The sequence below is a fragment of the Rhinolophus ferrumequinum genome, chromosome 25, assembly GCF_004115265.2.
Source record: "Rhinolophus ferrumequinum isolate MPI-CBG mRhiFer1 chromosome 25, mRhiFer1_v1.p, whole genome shotgun sequence".
Classification (NCBI taxonomy): domain Eukaryota; kingdom Metazoa; phylum Chordata; class Mammalia; order Chiroptera; family Rhinolophidae; genus Rhinolophus; species Rhinolophus ferrumequinum.
The window spans coordinates 4,978,831-5,004,691 of NC_046308.1; the positions used below are offsets into that span (position 1 = coordinate 4,978,831).

The following is a 25,861-nucleotide window of genomic DNA, read 5'->3' on the forward strand; positions in this document are numbered from 1 at the left end:
AATATTGCCATAAATCAGTAAGAAAATAATACAGTACTTACCTTGTTGAATTTTTACAAGCTGAAGGTTGGTAATACAAAAAAATCCATTGTTTGTAAGAAGCAGCATATAATAGGTACCTGTTAAAATAAAATCAAACCAGTTTTCTCTAAAAAGCACGTGGATATAAAATTTTAGCCAGTATTTGGACCTAGCTTGAAAATGTCAATTGGCTCATTTAAATTCTAATCATCAAATAATATAGCAATTATACAGACAAAGCTTATTTACAAAGAATTGGTAAGTTATTTGCAAAAACAATGGTAACTTCTTTGAAACTTTTATAAACCAAACCTCACTTGCCAGGGAAAAAACCCCTCAGATATATCAAAATAAATTAAGGTCCAGTTAACATCTGTTGAAATGAAAGTATAAATATGCTGGAACTCACAAAATGCATTTTATTATGTCTCCTTGGTAATCTATAGAACTCTTAAAACTGTAAAAATGAGTTTAGAACATTATATTTAGGAAAAGTACATTTAAACCGCTGACAAGAGCTAAAATAAAAACTTGTTTCTTACAATAAAATTAATTGCATCATTAGAAAATTTAACACTGTGTAGGTAGCATAATAATGAATTTATATAATTTATTAACTATAAATCTGGTTTTTTGATTGGCTATTAATCAGAAGATATAAAAAATTTTTAAAAACTTACTTACCTTCACTTGAACCATCTTTCTCAATGACAAGAGTTCGGTAAGTACACTCATTTTCATCATTAGCTTTCTGAACAAAAGCCTAATTGCAAATCAATTTCAAATGACAAGATGAAATGCAGAAAAATATAATCAAGGGTTATTATATTCTTTAAATCACAGAGCTATCAATTATCATTAGAAATAATCCTACCTACATTCCAAACATTTTAGTTTTAAAATGGAAAACTATTTTGGACAAGCGCACTAAAAAAGAATATCTTTAAAGCTTACTTTTACAATTTTACACTTAATTCCTATGTTTCTAAGATATGATTCTTAAATTTAATGCAAATTTAATTCTTATTTAAAACACAAATAAGTCATGGTTTGCTTGAGTTTTAGTTGTCCAAGATATAATTTATAACTTAGGTAATGAAAATGAAAAACATAACAGGGTCTTACTGTAGTGAGCAATGTTTGCTTTGAAGTTACATGAATAAAATGTAAGTTGCCACTCCTCTCCCCAACAAAAAGAAACTTTCCTTCTTGACATAGGCCAACTACATCCACTTCAGTATCTGAAAATGTCAAATCAAAGTTACAAGCTTCCTTCGAAAATGTTTCTTTTCAGTACAAAAAAATTCTGTTATTAAAATGCAAGTGTTCAAGCATCTTTTAAATATTAGGTTGGTTGAAAAGTAACTGCAGTTTAAAAAGTTAAAAACAATTGCAAAAACTGCAATAACTTTTGCACCAAACTCATATTTCAAAAAGGATGATTAAAGTAAAAAAGAATGCAAATGACTCTTAATCAGTCAACAAATATATACTGAGCACTTATGTGCTAAGCATTATTCTAGGCCTTTTGCACATATCTGAGAATATGAGTCCCACCTTCATGAATTTTTTAAAAGTTTAAGGTAATAAGAGATGATAAATAATTAGCATACTAAACACATTGTATGACATACAAGAAGGTGATACATTCTCTGGAAAACAAAAAAAGTAGAGCAGGAAAACAGAGCTCAGAAGAGCCATGCACACTGCAGGATAAATTAGAATGCTCAGGACAGCTCTCTTTGATAAGGTGAGATACGAACAAAGACTTGGAGGTTAGGAAGTTATTATTCATGCAGCAGCAAGAAGGCCTAAGGGAGTGAAATGGAGGCTGAGAGGGGAAGAGTAAGAGCTAAAAGGCAGTACATGTAACTGGCTTATGAACTAAAACTATTCAGCAGCAATGTCTTTATACAAATGTACCATATGTTAACACAGCCCTCTATTTCATTGGTAAAACTGATCAGGGCAGACATGCTAAGATTCCATAAAATATGAGTATCTTGCCCCCATACTGTGATTGAGATTGCGTTCTCACACGCATACCTTCTGATTCCTTTTCAGTTGTCTAAGTTCTTACGTGAACAATTCAATAACCATCTTTCTCAAAATTTCAGAAAAAGCTTTCACAGTATTTTTACCTATTTTCCAGCATAATCACTGACTTGTCCCTTAATTTACTCTTAAGCCCATATTTGCATATACTTAAAGCTCTTTAACTCAATGAAGAATTCATAAGTATTTAAAAAGTTTTTTATAGTGCCATACATTTAAAAAGTATTCAAATATCTTTTGATGATATTGAATTACATACAAGATTCAGGTACTTGAACACAATTGGGCTCAACTGTTTCCTACATAGTCTAATACAAAAGCCATGTAAGTAAGATAAATTGTTGCTTTACATGTTTCCCCTTAGACATACTGAGGGAAGGGCGCATCCCAGTATCCTTTGCGGCTAGTACTCAGCACAAAAAAAGGCACTTGAGATTAATTTCTTGAAATTAGCCCAATTTCGAGTCTGATAAATAATGGAGTAAATAAAAGGCAATACAGCAGAAATTGATAGCAAGATATACTTGACATTCAATTTATTTTATTGCTTTACAGTATGTTAGACTTACCAAATATAAGGTGCAAGTGAAGCGATCTACAAATACTGTCAAGCAGTATCACTGATTGGTCTGCGACAATAATAAACCCATCACTTAAACTGCACGCTTGTATCTTTGGATTTAATGAGGTCTGTGGGAGGGAAAAGCATGACTAAATTATTTTTTATACATGTTTACCAATACTTATCAATAGTTCCATCATAGTCCTAAGCACCCAAGTTTAACACTTAACTTGACGGGCCTTTTTCCTTTAGCCCATGTATCTAATTAGTCAAGTTTTTCTTTGTGTGGTGTATCTTGAATCCATGCAGAGACTAAAGTAGAGAAATAGTCCAAGATTGCTAGGAAACGGCGAAGGACTGCCATATCCAAGTTTTGTTTGCTAAGAGTAGATCTTATGCCTGTAGGAACCAGGCAGTACTAACATAAATGAACCAAGACTGATATAAAGTCTCCACGTCTGGGATAAAACAGGGAGGGGGACTGTGGCCTGTTGTGAACTGGAGGGCACATACCCCATCGTAAACTAGAGAGCAGAATCAGCCAAGTTAAAGCCCCATGGAATGCAACCTTGGCATCGCCATACCTTCCAATCTATCAAGAAAAGCTGCATCTTTTATGTGAAATGTGATTTTTAAATATTGGCAGCTAAATCGACATTTAAAGACACTATGCAAGCCAAACATGAGTCTTCAGTTTTCAGCTTCTGTTGATTAGAGCTTCCCACACATGTATCTTGAAGCAGGTGGACAGCTTAATTAATGGGGAGAATGCTCAGACACTCATTAGCTGAGTAATCTTGGACACGTTCACCTGACTCTCCTATAAAACAGGGATAATATCTACCACGCTGAGTTGATGGAGATTAAAGAATTCATGTAAAGGGCTTAGGAGACAGCCTTGCGTATAGTATATGCTCAATAAATGTTAATTATCCTTATTCTTCCCTGGCTTAGGGTTAAGCTAATCAATTTGCTTTATGCCTGTTTCAATGGTCACCTCCTCCTGGTATAATTCTTGAAAACCACCATATTCTGACCCCTCTTACACTCTTTTTACTTGATTCTTTGACTAGTGAAAAGTTACACCAAGGCATTGCAAAAAAGGAACTGTGCTTATACCTTCTAGGGACGTACCCATGTTGTTCTGAATGAACTGCTGTCCCCCAGTTCCTTTTCTTTAAACCTTTATTTTTTTCAGAGTAGTTTTAGGTGCACAGCAAAACAGAGGAAGGCAGACATACCCCAAGCTCCCATTTTTCCATAGCCTACCCCACTATTAATAACTCCTACCAGTGAGGTGTATTTGTTACAACTGATGAACCTATACTGACATGTCATAATCACCCGAAGGACATGGTTTACATTATAGTTCACTCTTGGTGTTGGACATTCTGTGTCTGGACAAATATATGACAGGCATCCGTCCTGATGGTGTCATACAGAGCACACTGCCCTCAAAATCCTCTGTGCTCTGCCTACTCATCCCTCCCTCCAAACCCCAACCCTGACAACCACTGATGTTTCTATCATCTTCAGAGTTTTGCCTTTTCCAGAATGTCATACAGTACAGTTGGAATCACGTCGTTTGTAGCCTTTTCAAATTGGCTTCTTTCACTTGGTAATATACATTTAAGGTCGCTCCATGTCTTTTCATGGCTTTGATAGCTCATTTCTTTTCAGCATTGAATAATATTTAACATTACTGGATGGACCACAGTTTATCCATTCACATGCTCAAGGACATACTGGTTGCATTCAAGTGTTGGCAATTATGAATAAAGCTGCTATAGACATCTATATGCAGGTTTTTGTGTGGACATAAGGTTCTACTCATTTGGGTAAATACCAGGGAGCGCAATTGCTGGATGGTATGGTAACAGAATGTTTAGTTTTGTAAGAAAACACCCAACTTTCTTTCAAAGTGGCTGCAACATGTGCATCCCCACCGCAACTGAATGAGAGTTTGTGTGGCTCCATTCTTGCCAGCATTTGGTGTTGTCAGTGTTCTGGATATTGGCCATTCTAACAAGTGGGCAGTGGGATCTCATGGTTGTTTTAAATTGTATTTTCTTGATGACATATGACGTGGAGCATCTTTCCATATGCTTATTTGTGAAGTGTCTGTTAGGGTCCTTGGCCCATTTTTTAACTGAGTTATCTGTCTTATTATGGAGTTGGGAGAGTTCTTTGTATTTTCTGTTCCTTGTCAGATGAGGAGCTGCAATTTTTTCTCCCATTCTGTGAATTGTCTTTTCACTTTCTTGACTGTAGCCTTTGAAACACAAGTTTTTAACTTTGATGAAGTCCGATTTATCTATTTTTCTTTCACTACTTGTGCTTTTAACATCCTATTTAAAATGCCTTTGCCTAATCCAAGGTCACAAAGATCTTTTGGATTATATTTTTAATTTCAAATTCTACTTGTTCTTTGCTGGTACATACCTAAGAAAGCTGTTGACTTTTTTGCTATTAACCTTGTATTCTGCAACTATGCTATAATTGCTTATTAGTTCCAGGAGTTTGTCAGTTCTGTCAGATTTTCAACACGGACAGTCATGACATATGCAAACAAAGACAGTTTTATTTCTTCCTTCCCAATCTATGAAAAGTTCAGTTTTGGAAATACAAACATTAAGATAATATAAGGCAAATTCAAGTGAAAATTTCCAGTGATTTCAGACTGAACCTTGATTCCTTGAGAAAGTGTTATATTCATTCACAAAACATTTACCATGTAGCTACTGCGCCTACTAAGCATTCAGTAAAAATTCTGTGAATAAAAACAGCATCATAATCATTACCTTTTCGGAGGAGATCTTTGCTAGCAAATCTACTTGATATAAAGCAGTTCCGTGTTCTTTTCTTGAACCAACACTTAGGTACCCACTTCCCGTATCATCATTTGTTAGCAGTTCAATATCATTCCACATGTTTCTGAGATTGTTTTCCTGAGTCAGCAATCACTGACTTCCCTGTGACAACATGTGAAATTAGAGACCAAATTATACTGTTGCACAGAATCCAGTTTCTTTGGAAATGAAAAGGTTTTACCCAAAATGTACACATCAATAAAGACTTCTCTGTCTTTGTATTATTTCTGAGATCACCAGACACTTGGACCAATAAGATAAATGGAACTAGAGCTACGTTTATCACTAGAGAAAAACATACTGGTTCAGGAACACAAAGAATTCTGATCTTACCAATGTATCCTAGAGCTTCTAGTATTTTTGTATACCAGCTTGAAATTATAACAAGTTTTCATTTGAAATAAACCTTTAATCAGTATAGCAAGAAACAGCAAAAGCTCTGAGGTCAGACTGTCTGGGATATCTTAGGATAGATTGTAAGGTTCCTGATGAACTTAAAAAAAAATCCATTAATTTTTCCTGTATTGTTGTACAACAAAATGAAAATGTTAAGGGGAGGAGGGAAAAAAAAAAACTGGATTTTGTTTCTGACTGGACCAAAGAGTATACTCGTAACCTTAGGTAAGTCACTTAACCATCTCATCAACAAAGACTGCTATAACTCATTTGACGTATGGTCTGGATGGGAGTACAATACTAAGATGAAGAGCAATCCCTGGCTCAAGGCTGGTGGGGAACAATAACCAATCGTTACAGTTGTTTTGATAAATGCTAACAGAATATGTTTTAAAATCAACAGGGAAGGAATGATTTCTGACTTGGGGCTCTTTCCCATTTACTAGCCAGTTGTCCTTGAGCAAGCAACTTAATCTTTGATCCTCAATTCGCTAATCTATAGAATTGGAATACAGTCGTAGCTACCTAAAAAGTTATGAGCTTTAGATGTTCACCAAATAATGCTTGGTTCGTGGCAAGCACTCAATTTTAAGTGTTAGCGAATTTATTATTGTTATTGGTAGAAGCAGGTAACAGTTGGGCTAGTAATTTAAGGTCCTAGGACTTTTTTAAGTTTATTTTTCAATTATAGTTGACATACAACATTGTATTAGTTACAGTTGTACACCATGGTGATTACAGGAGCTTTCTGAATCCAGGAAAAGAGTTCCTACTGAGAGTGTTGCAAGGATACAGAAACAAAGCATGTCAAAGTAGACAACAGTTTTAGTGGCTGGTGTTTGGGTGGGAGTTGATAGAGGGATAAGTTGGAGTGAATACTTTCATGGGTCTCAGTGTCCAACATCTGTAAAAACAGAGAAATATTGTCAACCTCTCTGGGCTGTCACACTCACTCATTCAACAAATGTTTACTGAGTACCTACTATTTTCTAGGAGCTGGGAATAGAGCTGTGAAGAAGATAGAAAAGGGCTTTGTCATTATGAAGTGTATATTCTTGTAGGAAGGACAGACAAAAATGTAAACAATAATATAAACAGAGCCACTTTGAAAGGCCTTTTTAAGTTAGCAAAACTAAAACAGTTATCACTATTCAGTATGCAAGATAGTTGGGAATGTTTACTCATTTAGTCAACACAACCACCCATGTTACAGCTGAGAAACGGGAGTCGGGGATTAAATAAACGGCCAAGGTTACCTAAAGCGAGTAAATGAAGTAGCTGGACAAGAAAACTCAAACCCACGCCTGCTATTAACTGTTATCCTGCCTCCCTACGAAAAAAGTAAGTAAACGCACCAACAACGACAATGTGAAATGTTTTGAAGTAAACAAAACAGTGCTCAGGCGGAGGGGGAGGGTGGCGTAAGAAGGACCTGTTTGGGAAGGGAAGGTGACATCTGAGCTGAGACAGAATAGCATGAAGCCAACCGTGCAAAGCTCAGGGGGAACCGCAAATGCAAAGGCTCCGAACCGGGACCGAGTTTGGGGCGCCTACCGGGGTATAGCAAGAATGGAATCGCGCGGGAGCTAAACGAATCCTTTGACTTCAAGACTGAGTTTTATCCTCAGTGCAACGGGGAAGATATCAAGCAGAAGAGTGACATGATTTGATTCAGACTTGAGAGCAGTGAGGCTGCTGGGTGAATAGCGAGTTAAGCAGAATGAAACAGTGTCAGTTAGGATTCCACGCATAAACGCTCAGCAGGACACCCACCCCGACCTCTCTCCCGCCAGCGTCTGGAGGAGAAAACGGCCCGAACTGCGCTAAGACTGCGGCTACTTCCACCTGAACCCACCCCCACCTCCCTACAGTAGCGCGACTCCCCCTCCTCACCTGCAGTTGAAGAAACTAAAGGGGAACACTCAAGCTCATCGTCCCTCTTCCCGACTCCCACAACTGCTCCTAATCGCTTCAGGTTCCAGCCCACAGGTTTAAATTGGCGGGAGAACACCAACCCAACCCCTTTTACGGCGGCCGGATAAGGCCAAGATTGTTTTAGAATCGAAGTGGGAAGTCGCCCCACCCTAAATTCCACCATTTCGGTTCGCTCCGCCGCGCAAACCAGGGTGTATTCTTGGCCCCGCCCTTCTCCCTGGTTTTCCACTCCCACCTTCAAAAGAACAACCAATCACCGCCTCGAACAGCGTTGCTATAGAAAGCCTTATCCCCACCCCTTTTCGTCCCAGCAAGCTGTGCGACGCGCCGGGCCTCATCCCCTTTGTGCCATCCGGGTCTCTCGCCGGAGCCATTTAGTCTGTGGCGAAGAATCAGGGCGGCTAGTAGTGTTGAAAGCGGCAAGTGGAGGTGCCGCCCAAGCGGCCAGGACTCTGGACTATGGCGGTAGGTGACGAATCTGAGTTTGTAAGCCAAAGATGTTTCTCTGCTACTCTCCAAAGAGTGGGTGAACCGCTCCCTGAGCAGTTACCCGCTCGTGTGTGGACAAAATGGCGCCGCGGCAGCCTTCTGCGCCCGCTATCATGGCTGCCTGCTGTAGGGAGGGGGAATAAGGCGGCGTCGATGGGGGCTGGGAGCTGCCGGGAGTGTCTTTTTTCCAGAACTTTCTTCCTTTCGGCCCACAGAACTGCCTCCAGTTTAGCTTGCTCTGGTTTGTGATTTATATTGAGTTTCATTGGGGCTTGGGAATATATGTTCGCGGAGGGGAAGTACTGGGGAAGAGAGAAAAGAGATCGGTTGGTCTCTGAAAAGTATTGGGCCGGAAAGGGTCTGTAAGGGATAGAATGCTAAAAGAGCAGTCTTGCAGCGGTTGTTATCCTTGCCTGCATTCAATAAAGTGACTAGTTGCATAATTTCAATTCGTGTTTCGTCTGTGAAAAACCTTAATTTATTCCTTAGTAAGGAACTGGGGAAGGTGTTGCTGAAAGGGAGTAACAATTCGGCTTAATAAGAAAGCTTTGGAATTACGAATTCTGATTGCTGCTCGGTTTCTGGAGCAGCTCGTGATGTAATCATTTTGAAGTGTTGGGGAAGGGTTATAATCAAGCTTTATCTTTGGCGTTGGTCCTTTGAATTTAGGAACCCTTCATTGACCCATTTAACCTTTAAGAACTGCAGGTCTTACGTGACCTCTTCTGAACAATAAGCCTGCTTTGGGCATTAAAGGCCCAATTCTGATGCGTCGCGTTATTGTGTGATTACTTAATTTTTACTTACCCTGTTAGAAGAAAAATGCAGGCATTTTGCATTTCTTTCCACTAACTAAAAATTTATCTTCTCACTTTTGAAAATAGAAGCCTGGCAAACATAACGAAAAATATGTACTTTACTGTTCTAATATTTGAGATGTCTGGAATTAGAAAGCCCTCCCCTGCCCCATACGAAATTGGTTGAATTTGGGACCGATTTTTTTTTTTTAATAAGGTTTCAAACAGTTGGCAAGCTATTAGGTATTTATGTAACCGATCAGTTTAATGTTTTCCTTATTTAATAGCATTTTAGGCCTCTTAGTGTACGTAAGTAAAAAATAGTATTTTACTTGGGCTCAAAATATTTCTTAAAAATGAAATCAATTCAAATATTTGTTTCTGCAGTGCCTCATTCATTAAAAAGACACAATTCACTGTAGAAGTGGCCTATTGTTAAATCCCATCTTTACACTGGGGAAAGATTTGTATACTGTGTCTTGGGCGTTGCTAAGGTTTTAAACCGGATGTAAATTTTAAGAGGCAGTGGTGGCCTTCTAATAGAGCAAATGCTAGAGTATAGTTTTGCAGTTAGCATTTAAGGTTTATAGAGAGCCCTAGTAAAGAAAAATAAACCTTAGGAATTTCCAGAGAAATGTTTAATAATTCAGTTGATTGGGAGGGATACCTTTATTCGTTCTGCTGCTATAAGATAGCGTCATGGAAATACAAAGTTTTGCCTGATCTAAGCAACTACCTATCATTCATATCTGTTTAGTGATGGGGTGGTTTTGTTGTCCTATGGTATATTTTACAGATGAAAGTTTCTACTTGGTGTCAGTTATTAGCCTGTTATCACAGGGTGGCTTCCCTTAAGCCAAGGGCATTTACTTGACTTCCCTATTGCCAGGCTTCTGTGATGTTAAGCATATACTAGTTAAATAAACCATTGACCAAAAAGCTTTTATTGCCTGGCTAGCTTTTCCATGGAAATGTTTCAGTTCTAGTCATGATCTCGGTAAAACTGAGATGTGCCAGTGGTTCCTGATGCAGTCTCTCTTCGGCAGAAAAGTGGTGTGCACTGAGAAAAGTGACAGCAGTGCTTAAAGTTTTTGTGATTGTTTTTTTTTAACCAAGTGTAAGCTTTACCAATACTTAGCATATTACAGATGTATCTGAAATAGTCCTTAAGAGTGATGAGAACAAGAATAAAAGAAAATGACCAGTGTTAGTTGTGAATCACAATCATCCTTAATTGTGTGATACAGCATCATTTATTAATAATGTACAGTGAAGAGTACCATCTTAGGTGAGTCAGCTGATGTTGCTGAATCTCATCTGTAAAATGAGAAAGTTGAACTCAATTCTAAGGGTTGAAAGCTTTTCAGCACAAAAATTTTATGGTTGCAGAAATCATACATAGATACAGCGGAAACTGCACAGGCTGGTATGCTCAAAGGAGAGCCTCTCCAGTATTTAGTTGCTTCCTTTTGTTACTTGGTTTTTTTGGTACCATCATTAGAGGCTTAACACATAATTTATGTCTTTAGTTCCAACTAGTCTATAAATTTTTCCCTTTTAATTTAGCACTGTATTCCTGGAGTAGCATGGAATTTGGCACATTTTTGATACTCTGTAAATAGTTGGAATAATGCAGCCTCTCATGCTTCGTTTTTTAAAATAACTCTCCATTTAGTTTATTTGGCGTTTATTTTCTGGACTAATCTTCCTAAGGGAAGAAGTTCTTTATCATGTGATTATTTCTCTTACTGAAAATTTATTGTGATTCCATATTTAACCAATCCAGCTCTCTTCTGCAAGGAACAAGACCATAAATATTTTACGCATTGTGGACACAGTAGAGTCTCTGTCACATTCCTTGCTTGCTTGTTCTCTTGTTTTAAGGACACTTTTAAAAAGGTAAAAACCATTCTTATCTCAAAGGCCATAGTTCGCCAACCTTGTCCTAAGTAATCTGCTCCCCAGGCATATTATCTATTCTGGGACTCATTTAAATTAATTTTTTCCTTTGTGGTACTCTTGTTATTTGAGCCACACACTTCAGCAGAACCACAGAAATATTTTTTAATGGAAAACAATAACTGAAATTCATTTGTTCCTTAAGCATGAATTGATTTTTGTGCTCAGTACTATGTTATGGGCAAAGCAGGTGAAATTGCCTGGAAAACAAAGAAGTGATATTTAGATGAGGGAACCTACTCTTTGAGGTAAATAAGGCATCTCGGAAAGAGTGTGTGCGCTTGACTGTTTTAATTTTAATCTATATTGTGATAACTTCAAAATGCTTTAAAGCAGAAACAACTTAATGTTTCCATAGCCCAGAGCGTGTGTGAGGAGAGGCAGACCATATTTTGAAGCAGCACTGTGCCAAGGGGCTGTTTTCATTAAAGAGGGTTAATGAAATTAAAGTTGGGTTCTCAGATAGGTAAGTTAATTTTCTGTTTACTCTTTTCAGAAGCATTCTTTCTGCTGTTTAAGATTTTACAGTCTTGAGTCTCTAACCTTTAACAGCTTATTTAAAATGCCTTTTTAGTATATGCTAATTTAAAATAATAGTATTGGTAAAGTTGACTAATTGAGTTCACAATTCTAAAATGGACTATATTTTCTGTTTGAGTGTTTATTGGAAATACTTGGAATCCTTATTTCCCCTTTCCCCCACTGTTTTGAAAGTTATAAAGATAATGACTGAAAAATTAAGATACATCTTACATACATCTTTGGTATTGGGTTAGTCATTTCAATTTATTCAGGCCTATTTATTAGGTACAAAGCATATTTAGCTACTTGGAAATCAGCCACTCTAATTTGTGTCTGTGTGATGGGGTTGTTTTGTAAAATTCAGGAATGACTATCTTTGCTCCCTCTCTTAAGAAATTGGAGATATTTAAAATGTAATTAAGAACTTAAAATCATTTTTCCTTAAACTTTTAGGCTAGTGATACAGAACGAGATGGACTAGCCCCAGAAAAGACATCCCCAGATAGAGATAAGAAAAAAGAGCAGTCAGATGTATCTGTTTCTCCTAGAGCATCAAAACATCATTATTCAAGATCACGATCAAGGTCGAGAGAAAGAAAACGCAAGTCAGGTATGAATTGTTGGAAATGGTAATAAACACTACCAGCATTTGTTACAATTCATGTGTCTGAGACATGAAAGTTAGTTTATTGATATTGATAGCATGTGTTCTACCCAGTTTAGAAGTTGCTACTGAAAGCCTATTGGTAATTTTCTGGAGAATTCAAATACAGATTTTCTAATGCAGAAATTTTATAACTTGTCCAGAGGCAACAATGCATGTTTAAATTTGTGTCATGGTAATACTTTGTTAACCCTAAAATGATTGTTTCATTCTTTCAACATTGGCAAAATAATATTTTGAAAGATGTCTGCTAGGCAGTGGTATCCTGAACTTATTTAACATCCTTTGACATAAGTTGCAGGAACATTTTTAATCTTGTTTTTCTTTTTAACTTAATGGTAGAATATTTCTGAAGCAAGAGATTTGGCATAAAATGCTCCTATTTGTTTCCCTACAAAACTAGACTAACATAGTATAAAAAGCATGGTATTTTGCTATTTAAAAACAAAACAAAACTAGTATTGCTACTTAAGATGTTAAGTGAGAAGTAGAATAGTAAGGAGTTTAAAAGTTAAGGCCCAAGCTCTATTTATCCTTTGTGTCCACAGGTAATCATCTACAAAATGGTCAAATGTAACTTTCACCTGTATGTTAGTATTTAAAACTACAATATTATAACCAGTATTAATAGAAATTTTTCTAAACTATAACATCGTTTTGATTACGTATACCAAATATAATTCAAACTATTCATTTTCTCTTGCTTTTTGCTCTTGTTTGCCTCTTTATAAAGGAGTTTGTAAACTCCTTTATAAATTTTCTATGGCCTAGGCTAATCAAATGTTTTGTAAAATACTAAGAGTCTTCAACTGCCTACAAGATAGTCTGTTTGGACTTGTCATGGAACTTTTTGCTTAGTTCTGTCTCGATTACATTCTGGTTTGTTCTGGTTGCTTGATTTGTTTGAAGTGTGTACAATATTAATGTTATTAATAATAGAATAACTTTACCAGTTTTCTGCTATATGGCAATTAGTAGAATAATCCTACCCTGCCATAAAAACGTAGTTTTGGGAAGATAATTAGGAAGTAGGATCTTTAGTTAGCCGATTGGACTGGAAGTTATTCTTATATAGTATATGAGTATTGGAATTTGTGTTTGAGATGTTTCTGTGTCTTTGCTTATGGTCAATTTTTGTGACTTCACAGACAATGAAGGAAGAAAACACAGGAGCCGGAGCAGAAGCAAAGAGGTAATTAACACTTTGTAGTGAATAGGCACTTTAAAATACTTGTAAAGTATCTGGTAGAAATGTTTGTGTGAATATATGATATTGTCAAGGTAAGTACCAAAACTTGAAATTTAAAAGGTTAATTGGGTTATAAAATAAGCATGATTTGGATTCATCATTTTTCAAGAAGATAGTTGTTTATCTGAAAAGTTCATTCAAAAACTTAATTTTACTATGTTGTGAAAATATTCACAAAATTTCATATGAAGAATATAATTGGTTTTTTTAGGCCTGTCACACAGAGCTTCCATTAATTTGAGGTCCCGAGTCTCCGTATGCCTAATGACTGCTCAGGATTTGTAAATTAGCAATACCCTAGATATTATGGGCTACTTTTTCTTTATTGAAGGTAATAAGAGTCCTCTTTTCATTAGTGAGTTCTATTTCCTTAATAGTGGTATTGAATTTTGAAATTCAAGTGTCAGAGACAGCTGGAAAGGTGGTGGTGACAGCAAAACTTGAGGAAAAAGAAAGGCAGCAGCTGTATTGGAAAGGAGTTAAGTTGCTCACCCACCTGAGAAGACAAGGGGCGAGCCATCAAGGGAGAGTAGTAGCAGCAACCTAAAAGGGAGCAGAATCTTTCGGGGGCTGGGCAAGGGACTCCTGAAACAAATGTGGGCAGGGACTTCACCTCTTCCCCTAATGGAAGCTCTGTTAAATTTTTAATTTAGGAGAGTTTTTGTGAAAATGACTATTTTGTTTAGTTCACATGATAACATTTCTATAATAAATCATACTCAGCGTGCTAATGCGCGAAGAGACTGAACTGAAGACGCTGCAGACTCAGATAGCAAAATAATAAGCCTACTTCATGATAAGGTAACTATTAGTCATTCAAACTCCTATTTCCCTTAAGTATATCTTAAATCAGTTAAGGGTTTTAATGGTGTTTTTACAAAAATTAATAGTAATGTTACGTTTGGAAAACTGGTTTGAAATAAAACTAAAACCTTTGGAAGTTTAACCACTTAAAGCTTTTCCAGTTTGCCACTATATGGCAAAATCAAGGAAATATTTTTATAAGCTCATATTATAGAGAACTGGCAGTGAAACTAAAATGTAGCTGTGTCTCCAGGTCTCTTATTTTTCTGCAAAATAATAAATTACATACTATCATCGTTTTCAGATATGTCATCATGCATGTTCTAAAGTGTTTGGCCAAGTTTTTTTGTTTTTAAGAAAAGTTGAGTGGAAAAAAATATGCTGTGGTCTGTTTTGGGAAACATGACATAATTAAGTGTCCTATTGAGGAAAAGCAGTGGCCTGAGTAGCAGAAGAACGTGGGGTCTGGGTTCGGCTCTGCTGATACGTAGCTTTGTGACTCTAGATCTTAGTTTAGTCATATATCAAGTAAGAGGAATTAGAGGGTCTGTGTCTCTTTCCAGCTTTAAAATTGTGATTCTGAGATGGGAAGGATTTTCAACTTTAGCTACAAGATGGAGTTGACAAATATTAATGTAGGGAAATCTAATGTTTATAGCACTTCCTAATTAGGTGTCAGTGTAGGATGGAGACTTGATCATATAATTAATTTTAGCTCAGTCTCTGAATATATATATTGTGAAAGTGAAAACCTTGGTTTTTAATCCTTCAGAGTATGGAAGAAGTATGTATTGTGTAATGGTATGGGGATTAATTATGCTATACCTAGTTTGATTTCATAAAAATTAAAACAGATACGGTTGCCGTTTTCTATCCTAGGTACATGAAATGTAATAGAACTCCAAGCCTATTGGAATATTGCAAGATGAAAAGTGATTGCTTCAGAGTTTAGACATTGGGAGAAAAGTCAAGAGACGTCTTTTAGAGAGGATGTGGCAGTATAGCTATAAAAAGGACACGTCAACTCTGTAAAGTAATTTGAAATCGCAGAAAATAATAATACTTAGTAAACTTTTACTTAGCTACATAATTTGAAATGCATTTTCTGGTGCATTTCTTTGTGTCCTTACTATCTTCATTATCGTTAACTATTTAAACTTCAAATGATGTTACGTACTCTGGATTTAGAAGTTGATGTATATACTTGATCTGTTCATCTAAAAGGTTTGTTGGAAAAATGTTAAAGTTTTTGATACGTGTGTACTTCCCTTACATTAGACAGAAGAAACAAGAGGGATGGCTGTTTTTCTGACATAATGGTTTTTTAATAGTCACATTGAAAATCGTTTTAATTGTGGTATTGAAAATATTTTGGGGAGGAAACTGCATTTTGGGGATTTATAAAGAAAAATTAAAACTAGTAATATACATCTGCAACATGTGGGTGATGTGAAACTAGGTCAGTTTTTAAATTTGCCACACACTCCTAAGGTTACTAATGTTGCATCACAACATTTTTGTTCATTGATACCCATACTAACTCTCTTTGTTGCACTATTTTCCTGAAAGAACCAACTTCTTCTTAAAACAGGCAAGAAGACATGAACCCAAAGATAAGTCCTCTAAGAAACACAAGTCTGAGGAACATAATGACAAAGAACATTCTTCCGATAAAGGAAGAGAGCGACCCAATTCATCTGAAAATGGTGAGGACAGACACAAACGCAAAGAAAGAAAGTCATCAAGAGGCAAAAGTCACTCAAGATCTAGGTCCCGGGAAAGGTAAGTAGTTGACGATGTTTATAGTATAGTCAGTGCCTTCGGAAGAGCTCCTAAGTTACATAAAGCTTCTCATTAACCCAGCAATATGCCCCAAAACCTTAACTGGAACATTGATATTTTTTGCTAACTTGGCCTATTCTTGTGCACACTAATGTCTGCTGATGGCTGGAATCTTTTGGGCTTTGCTTTCTATACAGGCAGCGGTAATGGTGTCCAAGACTGGGACTAAGGGACGGTTACGCTTAACATTCAATCAGGGACTATATATTTCTTTTAACGACTTGATTTATCTGTCTTCTGCAGTGAAAAAAAAATCATTGCTGAACTTTGCTTATATAATTTAAGCCTACATAACAGTCCTTTTTACATTGCTGATGTAGCATTTGTTTGCTGCTAAATTCTAATCTAGGTTTTCTCTGGTGGTGTAGAATGAAAAACTGGTTCATGGCTCACAGTTGTGGGATTTTTATTTTAAGAAGCCAATGTTTATTTGGAGTTTTCTACGGGGATTATGTGCTATCAGAGTTGGTCAGAAGTTTTCAGTAATAGATTAACTTAAGTATATTACCCTTAAATTTTATAAATACGTTATTAGTAAGGCAATAGAAACTATTAATCTTAAATTGGGGTAGGATACATTACATTTTTGACATGTTGTTTGGCTTTACTGTGTTCCCAAAGAATCATCATACAAACAAAGGTTAAATTTTTGTTTACAACTCCTGCCATTAAAAACCTCAAATTATCCTTTCTGTATATAATACAGAGTAGTCTATTGCCTGTCTTGATTGCATATGCTGCTGATAACTGATTCGTAATGTTTGTCATTGAAAAAGACACAATTTTTAACTGTAAATTTGTGTCCTTTAATTTCAGGCGTCATCGTAGTAGAAGCAGGGAGCGGAAGAAGTCTCGATCTCGGAGTAGGGAGCGGAAGAAATCACGGTCCAGAAGCCGGGAGAGGAAAAAATCACGATCCAGAAGCAGGGAAAGAAAACGTCGGATACGATCTCGTTCCCGCTCACGATCCAGACACAGGCATAGGAGTAGAAGCAGGAGTAGGACAAGGAGTAGAAGTCGGTAGGTATTCGTGTTGATTAAAATCAGATAGGCCCCTCACGGGGTCTGTTTGTCTACTGTCAGTTTGAGGATATGTAAGTTATGGATCCGAATTTATTTACAGATTATAAAATATTTTTATCATCCTGACCAAGAAAGAACAAACCTAACTACTGGTAGAGCATTCTCACATGGTCTAATTTGATCAGACCACCTGTGAAGTGCAGGTGTGAATAGTCCCATAAAAATACTTCAGTTGTTTTGAACACTGGATTCATAGTGTTTATTTTATAATTACAATAGCTTACATTTATTGCATCCCTATCTTGTGCTATATATTATGGCAAAGCTCTTTCCATATATTAGTCACCTGATTCTCAAAATACTGGTTTTATGAGCTAGACCCATTGGACTTAGGTTGAATAACTTGCCCAAGAAACCCAAAGTCGTATAGTTATTAAATGGTAAACCCCCGACCAGGTTCAAAGTGTGTGTCCATGTAAAGTCAATGTATGTGCTTAGCCCACCATGCTGTATATAGTATCTCAGATACTCAAAGAGATGAGCTTAGATGATGGGTTACAGAATTATACACCTAAAACGTCATGTGTTATTAACCAATGTTATCCCAGGAAATTTAATTTTTTAAAAAAGATTAGCTTAAACCTTTCTTAATTGAGAGGAGGCTTTAATTTGTTGAGATAGGAAGTAAAATAATGAGCATGAGAAAATTTTTAATTTTAAGTATTCAGACTATGTTTATTCTCTACTCATTTACTTAAGATAATTAATGTATTATATCTATAGTCACAGATACTAAAATAATGGGAAAACTTTTGTTTATTGCTTCTTCAGTCAGTCTGTAAAAGACTGAAATACAAAGGTGGACCTTATTCCAGTAACATGATTCATCACTTTGTTTGATCATTTTAATCAGTTTTTTTTTTTTTTTAAAGATTTTTTTGGGGAAGGGGAACAGGACTTTATTGGGGAATAGTGTGTACTTCCAGGCCTTTTATCCAAGTCAAGTTGTTGTCCTTTCAATCTTAGTTGTGGAGGGTGCCGTTCAGCTTCAAGTTGTTGTCCTTTCAGTCTTAGTTGTGGAGGGCGCAGCTCAGCTCCAGGTCCAGTTGCCGTTTTCTACTTACAGGGGGCACAGCCCACCATCCCATGCGGGAGTCGAACCGGCAACCTTGTGGTTGAGAGCCCACTGGCCCATGTGGGAATCGAACCGGCAGCCTTTGGAGTTAGGAGCATGGAGCTCTAACCGCCTGAGTCACTGGGCCGGCCCTTTAATCAGTTTTGAATCAGTGGTTTTAGTTTGTAGTAGTTTACAAATTTGACTTTACTAAGTCTGAGATTTAGTGAATCTTTAAGGTACATGGTAATTAGACCATTAAATTTTTAATTGCCATTTGGGCAATTCAGATCATTATTTATGACATTTCTAGTTTTGAAATGTTGGATTTTATTCCGATCAATGACTTTTTTTTATCTTTTCTTTTTCTAATTCTTCTGTTTTTAGTGATTCATACTTTGTATTTTTTAAAAACTTCTGCAAATTCATTCATTCATTAGATTAAATACTAGGAACATTTAATCTATCCATCCCACTACTAGGAATTTGTTCTATGTATTGACCTACAGAAGCATAAAGTGACTCATGTACAAGAATAGTCTTTGCAATATTGGGTGTAATAGTAAAAGACTAGAAACAGCCTAAATGTTCATCAGTAACAGGTGGTTAAATGAACTTTACAGAAAACTAGCCATACACTCAAGGAACTTGGGCTCTTGGGAAGATGTAGGAGAGAGATGGAAAGGAAAGGGTTCAAAATGTATTTCCTGTACAGCTTGATTTTTGTTGAACCGTGTAAAGGTAATTGATTTTGATTCAACAAAGTAGTTGTTATTACTTGGCCATACTGAGACATGTAAAATATGATTTATTACAGAGACAGAAAGAAGAGAATTGAAAAGCCAAGAAGATTTAGCAGAAGTTTAAGCCAAACTCCTAGTCCACCTCCTTTCAGAGGCAGAAACACAGCAATGGATGCACAAGAAGCTTTAGCTAGGAGGTGCGCATATTTTTTTATTTGATGCATTTTTTTCTCTTTTCAACTTGACAGTAGAAACTCAATTGTGTGGAGAAAATGAATGCTTTCAGTCAGGAAAAGTCAGCTAATTAAATCTACCCATGAATACCATAATACCCTTGTGATCTAGAACTAAGTGGTTTAATTTCTCGTCATAAACATTTACTTATTGCACAATCAGAAAAATTGCGGTGGCTGCAACAGGTCCTCTTTTTTCCTTCATGATTGATCCGTTCTTCTCAGCTCGGGACTCCTAAATATTTTTAATTTGCAATTGAAACTTACAAACATCTTAAATCTGATTTAAGAACTTTGTTAATTTTGTCTCTAAAACTTTTTTGTTTTTCTTCTTCAAGAAAACAAAGTCTTTGAAGCAATAACAATTCTGTCAATAGTTTTCTTATTTTAAAGAAATAAATTTTGTAAGCCAATTTATTTGATTTTATAAATTTTACTGCTGATGGCATAGGGAGATCATTGTATTTTTTTAATGAGTGATTGTGAGACCACACAGCAATATCTTACTGAAACCTGCAAAAACATTGAAAGAACTGCCTCAGCTAGAGAGGCAAGACGTAGAGTAAAATCGAAGTCCTTGTTGGCAGGTTTTTCCATATTCTGAAAACTACTCTTCTGATTTTTTTTTTCTTTATGAAATTGAGTTTGTATTTTTTTTTTCATTGCAAAAATACAGTTATCACAATGTAACCTGATGGGCTGCTGCCCTGTGAACCCAGCCTGGCAGAAACTCCAGCTGAACAGCAGCAGCAAAGGTGTGAGCTCACTCCTCCTTCGTCCCATTCACCTTGGTGAATGATGTTCATTTTAATTCCAAACCTGCAATGGCCATTTTAAATGTGCAACCAGTAGTAGTCAATCATATTTTCTTTCTGAAACTAAAATCAACAGAATTAGGAAATAACCACAACATTTGAACCAATTTATAAAGGATGGTCCGTTAATTCTGACGGGTATTTTTTTTAAGCCCTAAAGTTAATTCTTACTAAAAGTTTATTGTGTTTCAGTTTTTGGCTTTTATTAAAGTTGAAACTGTTACTAGCACCTAAAACTTTGAGTTAAAAAATAACCTACTTAGTGATTTTCAGATGACAAGTTCACATGAAATTTCAGGATTTACATGGTATTTCAGGATACCAGATTACTCCTTGGCTACCTTGAAATTTGAAGGGAGGTTATTTTGTTAATGAAAAACAAGTGTGTAGGCTGTTTGTTTTTCAATAAGGACAGAATTTTAAAACTGCTTTGGAAATATTTTTAACATATATGAACCTATATTTTAACGTTACCCCTAATCAGAAAGTTTTATTCCTAAGGACAAAGTCATGTTTATACTGTGTCTTTTTTGCATATATGCTCAGTAAAAGGGAACAAAATGATAGATTATTAGATTCTTTTTATGTAAACTTCAGCAATTGTTAAAGCAAATGCCAGTCTACTACTACTGTATTTTACTACTGGTAGCCCCCCCAAAAACAACCTTTCCCCCAATCCTTGCACTTTTATACCACATTCAAAGGAGATAGGGGTGGCGTTTAACTTTACATTGGTAAATCAAGGAATTCTTCAAAGAAAGGGTTTCTCTTTCAGGAACTCATTATGAAGATGATATTACTTAGGATTTGTTGCATAGGAAGTAGGTACTGACTTGGCAACACATTTTTATAAGATTATATAGAGGATTGCAGTTCGGATTTGTGTACCCGTTTTTGTTTGGGGGTTTTTTGTTTTTAATTTTTATTAGTTTGAAGCTGTATAATAATGAAGTCTTTAAATATAAAAATTATTATCTGCATGTTTTGATTGGCCTTGTTCTGTACCAGCCTTCCCCAAGAAGCATTTGGTAACATCGTTTACTAATTAATATACTCTCAAGATTTACTCCGCTCTCAGTATGTCATTTGCAAGATTTAATATTCTTATTCCTGTAAGCACTGATAAAGATTGAGTAATTTTTATGTTTTTAATCATTCTCTGTGGGAACTGTATAAAAACTATTCCAGTTTTTGGCTATTTGGTGAATTAAATGTTTGTTTAAAACCAGTATTGAAATATTCTTTAGCTGTGATTACCATCATAAGAATGATTGCTTTTTTTCCCCCACATGCAGATATCAATTTGGGGAAGTGTTTAACCTAATTTAAAATGGTGTATAAAGTGTTTTGTGTCTACACATGCATACACATGGAGAAATACAAAGATAAATATTGGTTTACATGGAGTTATTTTAAATTTCTTTAAATGGTCTTTGACAGGTTGGAAAGGGCAAAGAAGTTACAAGAACAGAGAGAAAAGGAAATGGTTGAAAAACAAAAACAACAAGAAATAGCGGCAGGTAATTTTTTTTCTTTATCATGGAAGTATGGCATTTTTTTGTAGAAAATTTGGAAAGTTCAGAAAATAGGAAGAAAATTCACTTACCTCTAATCCTAACTACCCGTCAGTATGCTGTATGATTTTTTTGTTGTGGAATTGTGAACATTTTGTATTTAGTGTTTCCTACCTCGTAAAATCTTTATGCATTTATATTTCTGATTTGATCCATGCAGGTCATTCTGACAAATAGTGACTGTTCTTGTTCATGTAGCACTTTAGCCATCACTGCACATGTCTTTTAGTTCAGATTTTGGAATTGCAGTTTATTAAAGATGGTGGCCTGAGCTGGAATGTATTATGTCTTACTGTTTAAAAAATTAAGTTTTTAGACTTAACACAAACGTTGCCTGTGGGTGATTGAAGGTGATCAAAGAGAACTTACTGTTGAATTGTATGAAATGTATCCTGGAAGGTTTTTTGTTTTTGTTTTTTCTTGACATTCCTAGTAAATGGTACTTTTCAAGCTAATCTAAAAATTAACGAACTGCTATTTTATAACAAAACTTGCATAACTGGAATTATGGGAGTAATGTTAGTAATTTAAGAACTATTTAAGCTTATATTCTGGACTGACAGAAAAAATACGTAATTAGAAGTCTTTCTGTTTACAGAAGATTCATGCAAAACTTGACTTAGCCATTTAAAATGGAAATATCAGGCATGGTAATTCACTTTTTAGAATTCGTTAAATGCACAATACCTGTTTAATACTTTAAAATGTTTGTTACAAGTGTCAAATGTCTGAAATTTTGTAAACTATAAAGAATTGTGCAAATAAAAGTTTTCATTGTGTTACAAGTTAAGCCACAAGCACCATAGTTCATTTCCATTGAAATCATACCTTTTTACTATTTGCAGAAGTCTCATTTTCGAAGTAAATAAAATTTTAGTACATGTCAGAGATCACATATAGAAATATCTCTACTTAAGAATACATTGAGGGCGGCCGGTTAGCTCAGTTGGTAAGGGCACGGTGCTCTTACCAACAAGGTTGCCGGTTCGATCCCCACATGGGCCACTGTGAGCTGCACCTTCCACAACTAGATTGAAACATCTACTTCACTTGGAACTGATGGGTCCTGGAAAAACACACTTAAAATAAATACATACATACATAACATACACACATACAATAAATACTGGTAAAATGTTTTTGCTTTATAACCTAACAGTCATTTCCTTATATTTGTTGGAAATAGGCCTTTTTGCAAATTAGTAACTTACATATAAGTTATGTAGTACTGTAAATCAGGAGGTTTGTTTTGGTATAAAATCCATACTTCTCCCTTCTCTCAGCAGCTGCAGCTACTGGAGGTTCGGTACTCAATGTTGCTGCCCTGTTGGCGTCAGGAACACAAGTGACTCCTCAGATTGCTATGGCGGCTCAGATGGCAGCCCTACAGGCCAAAGCTTTGGCAGAGACCGGAATAGCTGTGCCTAGCTATTACAACCCAGCCGCTGTGAACCCAATGAAATTTGCTGAACAAGAGAAAAAAAGGAAAATGCTTTGGCAAGGCAAGAAAGAAGGGGTAAGTTAAGTGCTTGCATTCCCCTCTTTTGTCATTTTTTTCTAATTAGTGATTGATTAGAAAAAACAAATTGGAATTGGAAAAGATTTGTTTGGGTTTATCTTCTGAGAACGTTGCTGGGATAGTTTAACTTGCCACAATTATTTAATACTGAAAATGCATGATGTGAGGCTTTCAAAGAAAACCAATAATACTGTGTGTTTATTAAGGAGAAAGAATCCTTAGTTAGGTTTTTTCATAAGATAATAATATATTTCTTTGCTTCATTACTCTATAATAGAAATCTTAATATTGTAAACTGCATGGATAGAATGCCATACATAAATGCTAGTGCTTCTGTCACACTATGTTATGGAGAGATATAATACCATTATGAAAGATTTAAATTTTACATATTCTAAAAGTTCACTGTGTCTTAACAGGACAAATCCCAGTCTGCTGAAATATGGGAAAAACTGAATTTTGGAAACAAGGACCAAAACGTCAAATTTAGGAAATTGATGGGTATTAAGGTGAGTATATACACTTCGTATTAAAACTCATACTAACTTGTATTTTCAGGGTAACATTGATTCTTGACTTCAGAGTTATTTCAGTGATGTTTCAGCCTGTGTACTTTATTGGTGCCCTTTTGTTTAAGTTCTCCAGATTAACTTCACAGAATTAACTAAAATAATCCATTGTTATTGCTATCTGGCAGTGTAAATTGTTTGATTTAAATTGACAGGGTTTTTTAAATTATTACTGTGTATTTATACCTTAGGTGAAAATTGTTTGAGATCGTAAGCGTCTCTTAGTAAATAAAAATGAAATTGTAAAAAGGAATTAATGAATTTGTGTTAAAAAAAAATACCACTCGTTTAAGGTTAACGATACTTGGTTACGGAGTAGGATCTTCTTGATTTTTAGTTTCAAGGAAACTTTTTTTAAAATGTAGAAAGTTGAGTTTTTGCTGAGTAAAGTGTACTACAGATATAGGGTTTACATTTCATACAACAACCTGGAAACATCCCCCAATGCTCAGACATTGGTTATTACTAAGGGAGTTGGTTTTTCATAGAAGAGCTATTTTGGTTTAAACTAAGCTGTACTGATCTGGCGTGTTCTACAAGTTCTTCCTCGTGCCCATTAATGAAGTTGACTTTTGTTACAGCCTGCTATGTCCCAGTACTTAGGAAGAACGTTGCCATGTACTCCATAGGTGTTGAATGAATGAATACAAGTAATTGAGGTCAAATAGGTATCCTAAAAATGTGATTTACCAATACTGTCAAGTGAGAGAAGCACTTTGTATTCCCATTTGAATTAATTTTAATAATATATTTTCTGATACTTAGAGTGAAGATGAAGCTGGATGTAGCTCAGTTGATGAAGAAAGTTACAAGACTTTGAAGCAACAGGAAGAAGTATTTAGAAATCTCGATGCTCAGTATGAAATGGCAAGATCACAAACCCACACGCAAAGAGGAATGGGATTGGGTTTCACATCATCAATGCGAGGAATGGATGCAGTTTGAAAAAGATCACACTCAATGTTTGGGACTTTATGGATTTCTGGTTCTGATGTCAGGTCCTTGTTCACCAAACAGCTAGCATTCTAGCTTGCATGGGTGTTGCATTGACTTTAATTTATTGAAAAAAATACGATTTTTTTGTAAATATCAGATCAGTGATACTGGTGTTAGTGTTGTAATCAGGTTAAACCCACTTCCATTAAACTTGACAGGACTACAGAAGGACAATATTTTTTAGTTCATGACTTCTACTTTTCAAATATGTAAAAACTGCAGGTGGGATGAAATCTCATACATGGATTTTTTCGTGTCCGCTGTCTTGTGTACTTTTGTACTTAACCTTGTACAGTTATTTTCATCTCTCGAAACATGAAAGAAATGTTATGTAGATGTTCTTTAGAAGATCTGGCCATTTGGTACATAATCCAGCACAAAATAAGCTGGGTGGTGATAATAAAAATGGTTTTCTCAAAAACTGGTGTTAATTTAAGTTACCTGGAATTCTTATTTGAATTTGTTTTATGGTTTCTGTAGCGTTTTGCAATTGCTATTAGAAAACACTGGCTAAAAATTCCTCTTCTAGAAAAAGTTAACCACTATTGGCAGTACCGTGATGCGCAAAAATGTAAAAGGATGTTGGAAGGCATAAACAAATTTATTAAAATAATACTGTTTTCCTACTATTATAAGGAACAGAATTGGTGTACAGTATTTGTTAAATATTCCATATGTTATTCAGGAAATAGATTAATACATTAAAGGGATGTAAGCACTTTTATTTTAATAAAGTGCCTTATAACAAGTTCTTTGTATGCCCTTTGCTCATTATCCCTTTGAAGTCTTCTCCAGCATAAAGTACTAAAATAGTAGAAAACCGCTTTGTCACTAAATTGACTAGGGCATAAATTTGGTGGAGGGGAGGGGACTACAGAACTTTTGTAGTTCATTTGCTTTCATTACAACAAAGTCCGTTTTTAGCTTTCTCTAAAAAAATTCCTATGGAAAACATCACAATGTAGCACAATATAATGCAGAAAGACTACAGTGATGAGACAAACCTTTATTTTAAATACCAGAGTTAGGCTGGCTAACTTGCTTGTTAGGCATATTTTTGTGGTATAGAAAAACCAAGTGATTGTATTACTAGTTTTAGTGTATTTGGTA

The 25,861-nt window shown here is 35.7% G+C and overlaps 2 protein-coding genes across 5 annotated transcripts in view; one reads left to right on the forward strand and one right to left on the reverse strand.

Annotated features, from left to right (window-relative positions):
- KNTC1 (kinetochore associated 1) overlaps positions 1–7,913 on the reverse strand; it is a 55,762-nt gene extending 47,849 nt beyond the window's left edge. Inside the window, exons 1-6 of the mRNA XM_033097143.1 lie at positions 7,798–7,913; positions 5,440–5,610; positions 2,646–2,766; positions 1,147–1,262; positions 706–784; positions 42–119 (exon numbers count right to left, since the gene is read on the reverse strand). Coding sequence (XP_032953034.1) covers positions 42–119; positions 706–784; positions 1,147–1,262; positions 2,646–2,766; positions 5,440–5,568 — 523 coding nt within the window. The 5' untranslated portion in view covers positions 5,569–5,610; positions 7,798–7,913. The remainder of the gene's footprint in view (positions 1–41; positions 120–705; positions 785–1,146; positions 1,263–2,645; positions 2,767–5,439; positions 5,611–7,797) is intronic.
- A 239-nt stretch (positions 7,914–8,152) lies between these two features.
- On the forward strand, positions 8,153–25,570 carry RSRC2 (arginine and serine rich coiled-coil 2). Of its 4 annotated transcripts, XM_033097918.1 has the most exons (11): positions 8,216–8,304; positions 12,060–12,216; positions 13,419–13,462; positions 14,243–14,320; positions 15,893–16,105; positions 16,982–17,185; positions 19,120–19,242; positions 21,534–21,613; positions 22,954–23,183; positions 23,606–23,695; positions 24,521–25,570. In XM_033097918.1, exons 4-11 carry the CDS (start codon positions 14,313–14,315, stop codon positions 24,698–24,700), a joined length of 1,128 nt encoding a protein of 375 aa, XP_032953809.1. In that variant the 5' UTR covers positions 8,216–8,304; positions 12,060–12,216; positions 13,419–13,462; positions 14,243–14,312; the 3' UTR covers positions 24,701–25,570. The 4 variants fall into 4 exon arrangements, with proteins under 4 accessions (XP_032953807.1, XP_032953806.1, XP_032953809.1 ...); XM_033097916.1 differs by lacking the exon at positions 14,243–14,320 and having other exon boundaries at positions 8,153–8,304; positions 15,915–16,105; positions 24,521–25,499; XM_033097915.1 differs by lacking the exon at positions 14,243–14,320 and having other exon boundaries at positions 8,173–8,304; positions 15,915–16,105; positions 22,951–23,183; positions 24,521–25,475.
- The last annotated feature ends 291 nt before the right edge of the window (positions 25,571–25,861 follow it).